The 16230-nt window shown below is 42.0% G+C and overlaps 1 protein-coding gene across 1 annotated transcript in view; it reads right to left on the minus strand.

The window, feature by feature from the left end:
* The window catches only part of pik3r6 (phosphoinositide-3-kinase regulatory subunit 6), a 59153-nt gene that overhangs the window by 8974 nt on the left and 33949 nt on the right, over positions 1-16230 (minus strand). Inside the window, exons 20-23 of the mRNA XM_079498325.1 lie at positions 15524-15576; positions 15275-15393; positions 14056-14202; positions 6996-7021 (exon numbers count right to left, since the gene is read on the minus strand). Of these exons, the coding sequence (XP_079354451.1) occupies positions 6996-7021; positions 14056-14202; positions 15275-15393; positions 15524-15576 (345 nt within the window). The remainder of the gene's footprint in view (positions 1-6995; positions 7022-14055; positions 14203-15274; positions 15394-15523; positions 15577-16230) is intronic.

The raw sequence follows: 16230 nt of genomic DNA on the forward strand, positions 1-16230 counted from the left end.
AGAGAACACTAGGAAGCGTTCCTAGCAGAAGATATCAAGCTGAAGCCCCATGTCGTGACTCAGTTATAGAGGCCAGCCTCCCTTTTATAGAGATGTGTTCTCTGTGAGGATCCACTCAGCAGTGTACAACAACAGCACCATCTGGGTCCGGGAGACTGGAGTATACCAATATGTCCCACTGCTTCTGACACGTTGTCAGATATTAATCCTCCCATGGCCTTCAATCCCTTCAAACCGTGCTCATCCACTTCACAATGAATAGACTTCAAGATAGACTGCGTTTTGTCGACATGTCCTGCCTTTGCCGTATGAAAGCAGTGCGATGGAGTAGTGTTGGCAGGTAACACTAGTATAGTAATATTAGTATTGAAGCCCAGAGAAACATAAAGCCTAATAGTTCAGGTCTTATAGCAGCGCTACAGTATGCAGGAACACAGACACACACGGGTAAGAGTAAAGAGAATTATTTCATATTCCGCTGTCTGACCATGTCGCTCGAATGGAGAAATCTTATTTGTTTAATTCAGTTTACAAGGATTCTCGAGTGCAGACGCAGGCATCTTCATGCAGATTATTCCCCAGTTACCATGACAAACCTGGCGACATCGTATGAAACCACCAAGTCAACTTGAGTCAACCTGTCGACCAGCTAATTGCTGCAGCGAATGTTACAGTATGGGCTTTAAGACATTTACAATTATTTATTTCACATCACATATATATAATACCAGTAAGACGCCTGAGGGCGAGAAGCGACGAGGTTGCGTGCACCCATCCGCCTGGGTGACAGCAGACTTCTGGGCGAGCGCTGGCGCTTTGGAATGGGGGGTCAGATCAATATATCCGCCTGGGTGACAGCAGACTGCTGGGCGAGCGCTGGCGCTTTGGAATGGGGGGTCAGATCAATATATTCGCCTGGGTGACAGCAGACTGCTGGGCGAGCACTGGCGCTTTGGAATGGGGGGTCAGATCAATATATTCGCCTGGGTGACAGCAGACTGCTGGGCGAGCACTGGCGCTTTGGCATTGTGGGTCAGATCAGGAATTAATTCTGTACTGGCCATATATGGAGCGTGTCTTGAGTGTACAGGGTTTGATGAGGTCAGATCAACATATGGAATGTCAGAACAGGTCAGCTCTAGATCTAAGGGTGGCAGCGGGTGCAGTGTCTGGTGTACAGGGTTTGATGAGGGCCGAGGAACGGCCTCATCAAACCTCATCGAGGTAGGGCCTTAACTTTCGGGCCTGCTGAGAACTGTAGTTTTCGCCAACTGCCGGGTGCGGCTGCACTAATAACTTTGGGGCAGGCCCGTCTAGAGTTTAAATGGACAGGTATCAGTCAAAAGGGACACATCGAAGAGGAAGGATGGATGGGGAAGAATTAACATATGGAATGTCAGAACAGGTCAGCTCCATATATGGAGATCTAAGGGTTTGAGGTTTGAGGTGAGATGTAAAGTTGCCAGCCAATATTGATGACATCAGGGATCTCCATATAGGCCTATGGGATTAATATTGATGACATCACGTGATGTCACATGGCATGACCATATATGGGAATATTCATGACATCAGGGATAGTGAGTGAGTGAGTGAGTGAGTGACTGAGTGACTGACTGACTGACTGACTGACTGACTGACTGACTGACTGAAATGCACGATTGTGTTGTGACCTGTGGTCGCAACAAAATTTATAGGGAAAAAACAGCCCCCTCACACATTACATAAGATTAGAAGGACAATATCAATCACCAGAACCAAGGACGGGGATTTTCGAATAATCTAACTTGGTTAGAAATGGGGTTTGAATCAATATTGAATTAAGCAATTTTAAAACGGTTGCACACAATAGCCTGAGTAGACGTTATAAAATAATCCCAGAAGAGTTTCAAAGTTAAATAAATACCCCTAATACTCAATAAATGCACTTCATTACTGTCCACCACCATGGATATCTATACAGATTGCACAGAAGCCATACCATTACATGGTTTAATTGTGTCTTGTTTGCAGGGCACCGCTGCTGGGACCCAGAGATGGGTCTCAGCTGGACCATCCCTGTATAAATAATGGATATAAACAACACATCCACGTACAGTATGTTACTCTGACTGTCTGACAGCAGCTCTGGGGATTTACGGACGTGCCCACAACTCTTTGTTCACACTCCCTGCAGACAAGCCTGGAGAAGGAAGGCATGCATGGGGGTGGATGATCGTGATGTGGCACTATCTGTCTGAAACTGTCTAGCCGAGCCTGCCGAGGCATACAGTGTCTCCAGAGGGGGAGTGTGTGTGTGTGTGTGTGTGTGTGTGTGTGTGTGTGTGTGTGTGTGTGTGTGTGTGTGTGTGTGTGTGTGCTCGCGTGTGCGCGTGCGTGTGTGTGAGCATGACAGAGAAAGTAAAGAGTGAAAGCAAGAGGGAGAAAGTCCTACTCTTTTAAAAATGCATCCCGCCCCGCTTTTCTGCAAGAGTTTGCCATCTCTCCACATGACTACAATACTTCACAGGCTTCCCAACCTCCCGAGGATGGTGTTGAAATGGATGAACATCAGTAAAGCAGGCCGGCCCGGTGCTGAAGACATCCCATGGTGGGTCATAAAGACCTGCGCTGATTCACCACCATACATAATTCAACCTTTCCCTGGCCCGGTCCACGGACCAGGTCCCCACCATATGCTTAAGAGGTCCACCGTTGTCCCTGGCCTGTACTCAAGAACACCTCCCAGGCTGCTCAGAACAACTACCGTGCGGCAGCGCTGACCCTAGTGGTCTTGAAAGGCCTGGTATAGGAAGACCTCTCTCCCCAGCACCATGGACACACTGCAGCTTGATGCCTAGCATCCATCCAAACAGAGGCCTGGTATAGGAAGACCTCTCTCCCCAGCACCATGGACACACTGCAGCTTGATGCCTAGCATCCATCCAAAGAGATCCACCCACAACGACATGTCCCAGGTTCTACTGTACATGCCACCCACCCATGGGGACAGAGCGGCATTCCATGCGGCGAGTTGGAATGGCGATGCGTCGGAATAGCGGGCTTCGTGCCGGTGTGTAGCTTCCCACCTTGACACCAACAAAGAGGGGTGCTATGTTAGGCCTTTAACTAGGGATGTCCGATATTGACTTTTTTGCAGATATCCCGATATTGTCCAACTCCTAATTTCCGATATATGCGGTCGTGGAATTAACACATGTATTGTGGCATGTATTTTAAAATGTAGGAAAATAAAATGGGACCCATAAAAATTGGCCCGTGACGCACACTCTTTGGGAAACGGTGCATTAAATAACACAATAAGGTCCCGATCTTCCATCTTCTCCTTCCCTACAGCACCAGGCTGTGCTATACTGTAGTGATGTGCCCTGCTGTCTGATAAGATCAAGCACAATATGAACAGACAGGTCAGGCAGACCTGGAGAGAATAAATTGCATTTATAAAAAAAATAAAAATAACAATAGTGTTGCTCAGCCCATTCATATAATCTTGAAATCAAATCCCGGTGAATGATGATCACTATAATAATAATAGAAATGATATTGTGGAAATGAACGCTGTTAATGTGAGGGGAAATTATGATAAGGAATATAAATATCTGCAAGGAGCTACAATTAACAGGCCTAAGCTCAAAAGAAGTGGAAGATGACTATGAGAAGATAATGAAAAGGAAGATGATGAAGATAAAGATGATGAAGAAGAAGGTGAAGAAACAGCCCCCCCCCCCCCCCCTCCGCCCCCAATGCGGCGATTCAAGCCACATAACTTGAAACTGTGCGAAGTCTGGATCTTTGACCATTTCCGACCCCTGTATGACACCCAATTCACACCAGAAAGCTGAATGCAATACATTGGGCGTGTCCAAGGTTATACACTGTACCTGACAACCTGTCACCATGTGTCAAACGGTGGCCAGAAGGCTCGTCCAAAAACACACTTGCCCTCATTTATTTAAGGACCGCTCGCCCGCAGCGGTTCTGGAATTCTTAATTCTTGTGTTTGTATTACTGAGGTTAAGGTTTCTGCTGAGGTTAAGATATCAATTATTTCCTTAGAGATTATTCTATTGATTACTTTTTCGATTTAACCGAATAATCGAGGATTGTTTCTTTAATATGAGGTCCGCTCCGAGGCTGCCAGATTTCACCCGGGGCAAGCGTATTCTGGGGCAAGCATTCTTGCATGTTTCCGTGTCAGCGTGTTATTCAGAACAAGCAGCTTTAGATGACATTAATAAATATTGAGTAAGTACATGACCTATTTATTCAATTGGCTAAATCGAATAGGTTCTTTACCATCCTCTGCGTCTGTCAGCTCTCCAGTCTGGAGCAGCTTGCAGCTCCAGTGCTCCGGGTGAGTCGCAGGAGCGACCAGAGCTGCTCCCACAACCGGGAGCAGTTTATCTGCTATTTTAAAACTTTAATATTTGCTATATGTCCATAATAGCAGTTTGTTTCTGTCCATTTAAAGTGGTGTCTAGGATTGGGATTCTTTAGGATTTGAACGATTCCGGTTCCTTAACGATTCCCTCATAGCGGTTGTTAGGTATAAATTGATACCTAGATGAATACTGTAATCGTTTTAAAGGACTGTATATAATTAACTTCTATAGCCCAGCCAGAAACCCCAATTGTAGTGCTGTCTTTACCTTAAAAATGACTGAATTGCCCTTTAAATCTTGAATGTACCAAGACAGCAACCATAAAAATAGAAAAATACCTTAAAAAGTAATTTGGAGACGGAAGAAACTTCTGAGAAAGGTTTCAGGTTTTAGTAGGTAATAAATTCAATGTACAGAGAAATGTATTGGAATTCAGAGTACAATTACATCAATATAATTTAGAGTAAATAGTCCAAATGTCCGAGTGCTGAATTCTGAATTCTTCACAGCATTGTTCCTGGCTTAATACTGAATATGATTGTTGATATTTAGTTCATTGGCTGGAGATGATTCATGTCCGCAATGTCAGATGACAAGACCAGGTTTGGCGATCTCTCAATAGTCCAGCGCATTGATGATGAGGATGGTGTAGCGACGTAGAATTCATCGCCTTGGTCACGCACATTGATGGCGCTTTGAGCCGGGAGAGCGTGCAAGCTGGCGTTGCCAGGGCAACCTGATGATAAAAACTTTCCCTGCACTGAGTTCCACTAGGCCAAGGTCAAACTAGACATAGAGCAGCTGCATGTAGGCTAAAATCAAAACAGGGCTACAGTACTGTGAGTTTGGGGCTGGCAGACCTCATGGAGCCCAATAGAGACAATAAATCTGAACCTGGTGTCAGGAAACCCATAATATAAATATGATAAAATAATATAAAGGATAATATAGGGCTGAGATGATTAGGCACGTGGATGGTGACATGACATTAATAGGATGATTTTGTCATAAACATGGTGCAAACATCGAAACAGGACCTAGGCCATGGGTAAATGATGATATGGGAGAGTAAGGGTGACAAAATAAGAATGACCTAATATGGACACGGGCTGGGCCAAAGTTAAGGATGATATGGAAGATTGTCCAGCTTGACATGACATGTAAACAACATATCAATTGTATCCATCAGCGGTCTGATTCCTTGATTCCCTTTGACGATTCATAGTATACGGCGTTCCAAATGGACCCTAATATGTCTGTAACTCTGAGAGTGTTATTATAATTATATGGCAGACGTGAAATCCACATACTGTACGTACGGTATCAGCTATGACACTGAAAACCGGCAAAAAACTAAACTGGTTTAAATAAATAAAACCGGTTCCGGAAACAGTTCCAAATGTAACGAGGTTACAAGGTGCAGTAGAGCATTCGCCTTTCGACCGCAAGGTCGTGGGTTCGATCCCGGGCACTGCCAACTCAGCATATGAGTAGTAGCACGGCTTGATGTTGTGCGGTAATACTGGGAGCTGATGGTAGCTGGTGTTGCGCTACCATCCTCCCAGAGGTCTAGCACATTGAAATGGGGATAGACTCCTGCATGCTGGCTAATACCGACAATAAGCCTCTCTGACTAACTTCTAATGAGGTGCAAGAAAACGATGGGGAGAAAGAATTCAAAGAGCTCAGAATCTCAGATTGATATAGTAAATATATATATATATATATATATATATATATATATGTATTATATATTTGAGTACTCAAAGTTGCTTTTCACGATGAAATAGGCCTATATTCTCCCTGGTGGTGGAGAAGTGGAAAGAATGGGCCTATATTGTTTCGATGCTAGTGCACAAGCAGAAGAGTTGAGGTTTTCTCAGCTTTGACGCCATGTGAGTTGCCATGGTCATCGCGATGCTTTGGAAAAGCATCGAGCAGTGGCGGCCAGCTAAGAGGTAGTAGGCCTACTTTATTTTTATTTTTTTAAATCATGTTGGGGGCCACATTGGATTCCTTGGGGTTGGGGGCCACATTCGGCAGCAGGGCCGCAAATAAGAATGTGTTCAAAACAAATAAAACAGACCGGCAGAAAATCTATCTAGGCACAAATCAACAGGCTTATGGATATAATTTAGATGTATCATTCTGGACCCATGTCTCACACAATACTAGGTGGCATTGGCCCCTGGCCTCAATACGTCCACTGGCATATATACACATGGCAGGACTACTCGGCACCGCACCGCACACACACACACACACACACACACACACACACACACACACACACACACACACACACACACACACACACACACACACACACACACACACACACACACACACACACACACACACACACACACACACACACACACACACACACACACACACACACACACACACACACACACACACTATTTGTACTTCCAGTGCCACCTGTTGTTCCCAACACACGTGCCCGACTGCCCGTATTGTATTTGCTGCCGGTCATGCACAATACACCCATGGGTGTTTCAAAACAGCTCCTTGGCGTTAGAAGACGCTTTCATAAAAATCAATGAAGCACTTTTCAGTTAAACACAATTAAGTTTCAGGTGATTCATGTACCTGTTTTAGAAGTTTGTGGGTTCCATCTAGCGCATTCCAGGGAACCATAATGATTTGATGATTCTCCCTCCTTTTCCATGCTGTAGTCCGCTTGATTTCAACAGCTGACTCACTCGGGCGCCTTCTCAATCTTGCATGATCTACCTTTCAAATGGAAAAACAGCAAAGGCAATCTAAGTGAGCACTTAGCTAATTTATTAAATTGAGTCCGGGCCCGGTAATAAATAGCCTAACCTCTGGATTCCAAACAGGATTCCACATTAATCCAAACCTACACAAGGTGTTGTTTTCTTGGAAATGCGCTGCTTTGAAAACTGTAGGTGGTTTCAATACTCACACTTGTAGGATTAGTATAAAGCGGCGCCATCTTGTGGCCATTAAGGGCAAAGGCCAGTAGGCTACTTGACGGAAACTACCGGTAGTCAGTCATGGAAGAAGTTGTACATCGCATTTTTTGTCAAGTGAAACCTGACTAATGAAAGCTCATGAAATGTAAGCAACCTAGTTTACTTACCGGTAAGTAAAAGTATTAATACCACAATATAATTAACAATACTCTTACAAGTAAAAGTTTGATATAAAAAATGGGCTTGAGTAGCCTACAAATGTATTGACATCAAAGGTCACTGCCAGGATGAGGAGCCAGTGGAACAAAGGGAAAGAGACAGCATGATAGAGGATTGATTGATTGATTGATTGATTGATTGATTGATTGATTGAAATATTTATTAACAGTTACAGTACATTTCCAGCACAACTCAATACAAAGACTGTTAACTGTGAGTGGACGACCCAATAAAGCATTACACTTGTTTACAAGAGGGTCCACCTTGTTCAATTCATCAAAGATGAAGATGAAGAGGAGCTGAGAAAAGTGGGAGTTGAAGAGGTGATTTTTAAAAAGGGGGGACGGACGGACACTTGGTAATTCCGAATTCCGAACCCATTTGAACGTATAATAATTGAACTTGAAGACAGACTGCTTCATATTGAATACTGCCATACGTGTCATTAGAAAGGACCATGAACATTACAGGAGAATCGATTCCATCCCTATAGCTTCCCTTGAATCCCTCTCCTCTCCAGATCCAGTAAATCTCCCTAATGGTACAGTATTATGTCTGATACAGTGTGTCTGATAATAACATGAACAATTTATACTTCCCTATGTTGCCCTGAGAATTCTTCTCTGCTGTTGAAAGAAGTTAGAATTGATCATGTGGAACAGTCACTGCAGTGTAGTGCAGTAGTACTCAACTCATTCACCTGCAATACAATCCACAGCTCTCTCACACAGTTACTTATTACTTACTATAGCTGTAACTCCTCTGGGTTGAACCTAGGACATTGTGAGACATCTTTAGCTGCATTTTTTCCATATATTTATTTGGTATTTTTTTGTGATTGCAAATGTAGTCTGCAGCACTGTCCACTGTATACTTCAGGGTCGGTAGTGACTCATAACTGAGAAGAGACAACAATTTACAATTTTGACATTTGGACGTTCTTATCAAGTCACTTACAAGTGTTTATTGTACTAGTCCAGTGCCTTTTCATGTAAAGGACCCTCGATGAATTTGGCCATGCCCATGGATGCCCATCTTCTCCCAGAAGTGTATTAAAAATGTTCCCCTAAATTGTTTTTCAAAGATATAGGCTAATGTAATGTGCGGGCATATTTGATTTTGTGTGTCATGTGTGAACGTGTGCCGAATTTTGAGTGGCAGCAATCTTGTTTTGCACAAATGTTGTTGCCGGACCCCACCCCACAAACAGAGTGCAGAAGTGAACCATGTAGGACCTCCAAGAGACTGTCGAGGAGGATAGCAAGTAAACAATGAATGAATGAATGACATGAAGGAGACAGATATGATGTGTGTAGGGACTGAGGGACTAGGGAGTCAGAGAAAACACAGGTAAAGGAGAAGAGGCTTTATTGGTTCAGCCCCAAATCAGCCCTGTTTACTGCACTACAGCAGTGGTTCTATGCTGCAAGGGTACTGCAAGTGCATCTCTTTATTTTCTTCCCTTTGGTTTTACTGTGAAATATAAGCTACTGTATGTAAAACGTTGCTCTTTCCAATAATTGAAGATTGGCAATATCAAGTGTAGACTGACAAAACAACGTTTAACCGTACTGCCTTCAAGTAGGCCAGGGTATGGGTATAGTGGAATAGACTATATACATTATAAATTCATGTTCATGTGGGGTTTTGAATGAGGCTTTGGCGCAAAAATGTGAAGGTCAGGATTGATGTCAGTGTAAGCCGACAAGTCATTTTGACACCTGAATTTTAATATTGAATAAAACCTCAGTCAAGAGGGTTTATCAAAGGAAGAGATGAAGTTGTGTTTGTCCACAATGCTGCAGACGAGGAAAATCCAGTCCTGCAAAGTTTCTATTGCCAGCAGGAATGTTTGAATATACTGTACACAAGGTTAGGTCGGTATACACTGAAAGCAACAGAAACCTTTACAGTTATAGCTGTTGAGCTGTTGGTCATTTCAAGGAGGAATAAGGAGGAGGAAGAGATAATTCATATCAAACTCAGGAATCTTGAAATTCAAAAGGATGAAAATCACTGCATTAGCAGAATTGTCCAGACCAAAGCTATCATTAAATCTTGAAGTCATGTGTTTAATTCATACAGCACAATGATTTCAAGACTATTAGGGTGTGGTCACACCGAATTTTAATTCTATAAGGGTGGATTCTGCCAATGCTTTTCAATGGGAACAGATCGTTTATTTATTATTTTTACTTTTTTATCTTCAGAAAACACACCACTTTGTTCCCTTTGAAAAGCATTGGCAGAATCCGCCCTCATAGGCAGAATACAGATCCCATAGCCTGTGGGATTATTTTTTTTTAAGCGAAAAATCTGCTTCCTTACTCCCTGCATAGCCTATGACAATGGTCAATGCCCATGTGTACGTTCATTGGTCAACTTAGTGAGGAGAAAAGCGGATGAACCAATTATTTTTATACAATAGTAGGATAATATAACAGCTTCCTGCTATGATAGCAATTGTGATATATCGATATCAGCAGGCCATGAAATAAATAGCCTAAGGTTATTATAGCAAATTCCCTCTGCCTTTAAGGTACAGAAATACACACAATTGGTCCTGTAATACAAAATACATTTATTTACACAATTAAACACTGAATTGTAATGTTATATAATGGTATGTTGAATTTCTTACATGACATTAGATTTAAAACAGTGTGCAAAATATGTCATGATGAATTCAAAAAGCACGATTCAATCCTCACAGCACAGTACACACACACACACACACACACACACACACACACACACACACACACACACACACACACACACACACACACGTAGGTCAGATGAAAACACCTCAACACTAAACCCTCACCTAAACCCACCTCGACATTTGTTCTTTGACATTTTCAGCTTTGGTGCCAAATAACTACAACTGCCTTGTGGGAACCTGTGGGAACGTACACTTGCTGGATAAAGGCTTTACAGTGAAAAGATCAACACCAAGAACCATCATGTTAGTGGTCAGCATCAGACTTAATTACCAGTCCAACTGTCCTTTATCCTTCATATAACATGCTTATGTTACACAATTCATTCTGAGCCAATCATTCTGACAAATTCATGGTGGTGCAAACAAATTCATTAGTTCTACGCCAATCAGACTATTCAGACAAATTGAGAAACACCTGTGTTGGTTGGCAGGTGTTGTGTACGACTACATTTGAAACTCATGAATACAACAATTAGTTGTTGATGTATAGTATATCCACCACAGAAGCAACAACATTGTAACCACGTAAACCCTTCTGACATGATCAAATACTGAAAATTGCCGATCTACAAGGTTGCAGATGTTTTGTGAGCTTGTAGATCTATTTTTGGCAAATGTTCGCCTATCTTTACTGAATGTTTGTATATTAAGACAAGATAGGATCTCTAGAGTTCATGTGCTTAAAAACCTTTGTGCACGGCATCTACAACAGCGTTCCACTCCCAAAATGAGAAAAAGGCCTTTATGAAAGGTGTGCGCACAGTAAAATCCTCAGTTTAATCAGTTAGATTAACTTTGTACTGTAGATTTTACTGTGCAGCAGTATTACATGATTTATCCCATTATCTCCAAGAGCAGCATTTACAATAAACGGTCTTCCATTTGTCACAATTAATTTACTAAAAAATAAATTAGCGGATGCATTACGCTGCATGAAGGATGTGGCCAATGTTTGTTCTAGTCTTATGTGAATGCTCAAGTGACAAAGACCAAGTTTCATTTTCAACTCCCTCAAAGTTTGGTTCTTCTTGCGGAACCCAAGCAAGACAATGCGGGTACATGCCAGTCTTGGGCCGTTTGGGTCTCAAAACTATTTACAGTATTATAGATTCATGAAAAGGTTTTATTGGCATTAAAAAAAAGGGAGGTGGGGCCATGGGGGTTCTACTTCTTACAATATCGTATCCAGAACAGATCTGTAAGCGAGTTGTTGGGGAGTTAGTTAGTTTGACATTTTGAAAAATGTATGTACTTTTACACCAGGAGGCACTGGTGAGCTATGATTGACAAATTACTTGTCAAGTCAATGAATGGATGATTACATTTCTAGTGAGACATTCACATTTTTTAATCAAAGGGTTAAGGGGCAGCATTAACTTTCCCAGGGCCCCTAATACAATCTTAGTATTATGAAAAGGGGGCGTCACATTAATTCCCTTCAGTAGTTAGGTCTTATTGTTGTAATAGAATGGATACAGTACATCCCACAGCCTCTCCATTGCACTCTGCCCTATAGCTCAGCACTATGGCATTAGCTAAATCTCTTTTATAAGCACTTAAGCCTTTACTCCCAAGGTTGTGTAGGTTTTAGGTTACCATCAACAATGTGCATCATTGTAAGAACTCACATAATGTGAACTGCTTAACATTAAAACGAGCAGAAGAGAGGCAGAGAAAACTTGACAAAAACAATTTAAAGCAAATAGGATGTACACTGAGCATCGTACCAACTCGTATTGGCCATTCTGCATGACTCATTTGTTCCTGGATTTGTGTTCCCTGTTCCGTGTTTGTGTTCAAGTGTGGTTGTCATAACATCATAATCACTGTGTGTTTGTCTGCATTCTTGTGTGTGTAATTTAAGAGCAATAGCCCTCTTCTTGGGTACTGAATAAAACCTAATGTATACTTCATAATATGACTGTGGCAATCAGTGAAAATAACTGATCAATAATTGAAAAAGAGTTATTTCTATTCTATGACCGACAGGTACATGTAGTGTGTCATTAGATAATAGTTCTCTTCTAACTAACTGAGAACCAAACCCACTTTTACTAACCTCATCCTCTTCGTGTTCAAGCAATGCACATTGGTATCATGAATAGTATGTGGACGTTCTACATGCAGAGCCTGCAGAGTCTATCATAGACAATACCGTAAAGACAGAAAGCTGGCGGTTGTTAATGTACAAATGAATGCTGCTACAAAACCCAATGCAAAAAAGTGGAGAGAAAATGTGATCCGTGTTTGAATCAATTTGTTTGAGCACAAAATTGGACAAAAATGTAAAAACAAACAAAAAATCGGCTGAAAGGTTTAGGTGAGCTGCTGGAGTCACAAACGTATAGCAATGAAAAAATAAAGGGAGGCACTGCACACTCAGCTTTCGGTCTACTGCCTGAAGGTCAGTAGACCGAAATCTTGCAGCAATAAATTGATTGTGCACAGATTTGAGTATGCAGAGCTTCCCTTTATTTTTATTATTTTTTTGTGCACAAAATTGAAGGTTTTACAAAAAACTACTGATTTACAGTATAGGTCTAATTTATGCGACTGCAAAGGTTAAATGGAATTGGGGGAGGCAGGACAGGACAGAAGCAGTGAGCCAAAACGTCTGTCTGAAGATACTGCTCACTGTGCTCAGTATGTAGAGCCGTCGCCTGGAAATCGGAATTAGGTCTTTTGAATCGATTCTCGGCTCCTCCAGGCTTTGTGTCAAAGTGTCCCTGAGCGAGACACTTAACCCTTAACTGCTCCCCTGCATGTGTTCTCACCAGTGATGGAAAGTAACCAAGTGCATTTACTTGTAGTTGTACTGCGATGCAACGCATTGTGACCTTGTAGATCTGCTATTTTCAAAAGATTTTATACATTTGAAAATGGAACATATTGCATAATTACTACTTTCTACTTTTGGTACTTTAAGCATTTTGATATCAATACTTGTACTTTTACTCAAGTAAGTTTTGAATTCCGGACTTTGATTTGCAACAGAGTATTTCTACATTGCAGTATTGATACTTTTACTTAAGTAAAGTACTTCGTCCACCGCTGGTTCTCACCTGAGCAGAACACTGCTGGATCAAATCAACAAGTCCTGTTTAACACCCTTTTTGATCAACATCACCAGGATCCCAGATCAGCTGCGCTATCCGGACAAGCTTCATGCACATCGTATCATGTCAAGCTTCATGTCATGCCCTCGGTTGGCAATACTTCTGACAATGGGAACGCTGCTGCTCAGATCTGTTGCACTCCTTAATGCTGGCTTGTAATGTCAACGCTGTAAACTTATTGTTGGATAAAAATGTTGAATGTAAAATTTGCAGCGGTCTCTCCGACACGGTGCGGTTCTCTCATTGACGCACTTGCCAGTTGAATGTCCCGACATGACATTCTGAAGTTCTGATGCATTAATAAACGTGTTATAGTAAATACGGCCAACATACCTGACTGGTTATTCCATTAAGTGGAATGCGTTAACGCAGTGTCCTTGAACTGCTATTGCAAGTGCCTTCGATATCTGCAAGGAGCCTATGTGAACAGATAGTAAACTCTGATTTGAGAGCCAATCATCCTCATCATGGGTTTATGTGACCCAAAGGGGATGCTGTCTCTTCATGTTTGTCTCATGGAGGACTGTGCTCATCTCGAGAGCTTGACTCCAACAGCAACAAGTGCATTACAGTGCTGAAACTAGACCCAGGTTGGTGTCTATCCGTCGGTCTTTGTGGAGGATCACCCCATCTGGATACAATGTCAGTTGATTATACCGGCAAATGTGTTGATCGGTAAAAGAAGTCCTTTGTTCATGTATTTGCTCAGTCCAGAGTCCTCATCCTCTCCTGACGTGAATTTGGACCTCATGGTCTTCTGGACGGAGTACCCGGGATCGAGGCAGGGGCAAATCTCAATGCTAAAATACAGACACGTACAAATTAGGTTGCAGCAAAATGTAATCCTTCACTGACAAGGCAATTGGTGTTTTTCGTATCCATTATTTATTACACAGGGCATACAGTACTTAGAAAACAAATTTAGACTTGATATTATAGTGCATCAATAAATAACAGTTAGCTGTATCAAGTATGATGAACAGCGGATAACACACTGCATTGTTCATGACATTTATCACATCGACAACGTTTGCCTATTGCAAATGATTATGTGGTATTACACCAAGACGACTATCTCAGAGGACTAAAATAAGATGGCTTCCTGTAAGCGACCCATCTTTCTCACCACAGGAACTGTAAAACCTGTCATGACCTTGTGATACCAGACATGTCAATGAAGTCAGTCTCTCTCACGTGTGTTTTTTTCACAATTCGTTTTTGAGCGGTGCCTCCACTCCATTACGCAGCTATGTGTGTCCGTATGTGTGTCCCTATGTACGACCGTTTCGGACGCGGGAAGGCTCGCCGGAACAGGGCCGCCCCCCTGGGCGTGTTCCTGGGGGTCTGGATGTTCCGGGGACCCCCACACGGTTACTCTGTTTTTTTCTCAAAGATTTTTTCCCCAAAAAATCTAAGTACAGTACAGAGTACAGTACACTAAAGGCAAGGATTTTCGGTGGTGGGGTGACCACCGAACTACAACATGACGTCACAAGCCGCGGTGAAGAGCAAACCACCGCCACCCCTTCTCTCTGTTTTTACTCACCACCGCGCAACGTTATTTCAGCTCCGGTGGTCAGCTCACCACCGGAGCGGTTGTCACCTCACCACCAAAAATCCAGACTATGAATAGGCCTTAACTATAACAATAAATGTATTGTTGCATCGCTCAGTTCACACAGGTGTGATTTTTGTATTACCTATGAAATTGAGACGTTAAGTAGCTACAATCTTTTTTTTTGCCTTTACTGATAGGGTACAGTAATTAGACAGGAAAGTGGGAGAGAGATGGGGGGAAGACATCCAGGACAAGTTACTACAAAATTGACTGAAATAAACTAATCTAAACCAAATGAAGTCAGTCTCTCTCACCTGTGGACATCTCCGAAGGTTCTGCGAGGGTCTTTGTCCAGTGTAACAGTGAAACATCTCTCCTCCATGGAACGGACTTTAATGTTGCACGTGTGGATCTTTGTCTCCTGAACATTTGACTGTAAATAATTAGCAGATTTCTTTTATGACAAAATGCCTAACAATGTTATAATATCCTTGAAGGAAGAAAGTGGAGGTGAGGACTATTGAAAGGAATGCATTTGTTTTTTCATTATTTTCCACACTCACCGTATTGGTTTTTGTTTTTGTTTGAGTCAAAGTCAGTGTCAAACAATTCAAGTCTAGGGAACAGAGGAGAAAAAAGAAAAGTAAATAAATGATATATTCATAACGGTAAATCGGAGGTTCTCAAACTCAAGTGGAGTCCCATTATGTCTGTTTTATTTATTTATTTATGTTTATGTTATTTATTTATTATTTTTTGAAAAGCTGCTTCCATTCACAAACATGTACATGTACAGAAACACTTTTAGTAGCATTTAACACTACATTGATGAGGAACGAATTCAGCAGGAATCACATTGTTGTAAATCTATTTTCTAATAAATGTTCCCATTATTATAAAAAATATATTAAATGTGCTTTATTTTAAGTTTGCTTGCCGCTAATTGTTTGATCCAGTGTTCCCCCGCTGCATAATACGACATTCCCGCTATTTGTTTTATGTGTCTAAATCGCCCTATTTTAATAATTAAAACGAAAGTCCGTCTCTGCCGCGGAGCAGGGGGAGAGAGCTTCATGTTATGATCTCGAAACCGGAAATCGACACATTCGCTGGGCTGCTAGGGCTTCTGGGAAATTGAGTCCAATGCAAGTGAACGGAAGACACGGCCTCATGGAATGTGGTTTTATGCACCCGGCTTGTGGCGTACCAAGATGGCGATTGGTGCGATTGATCGCAAGACACCAGGGAACCTATTTTAAGCGGATTTTCG

This window comes from Electrona antarctica (assembly GCF_951216825.1).
Source record: "Electrona antarctica genome assembly, chromosome: 4".
In the NCBI taxonomy this organism is placed as follows: Eukaryota; Metazoa; Chordata; class Actinopteri; order Myctophiformes; family Myctophidae; genus Electrona; species Electrona antarctica.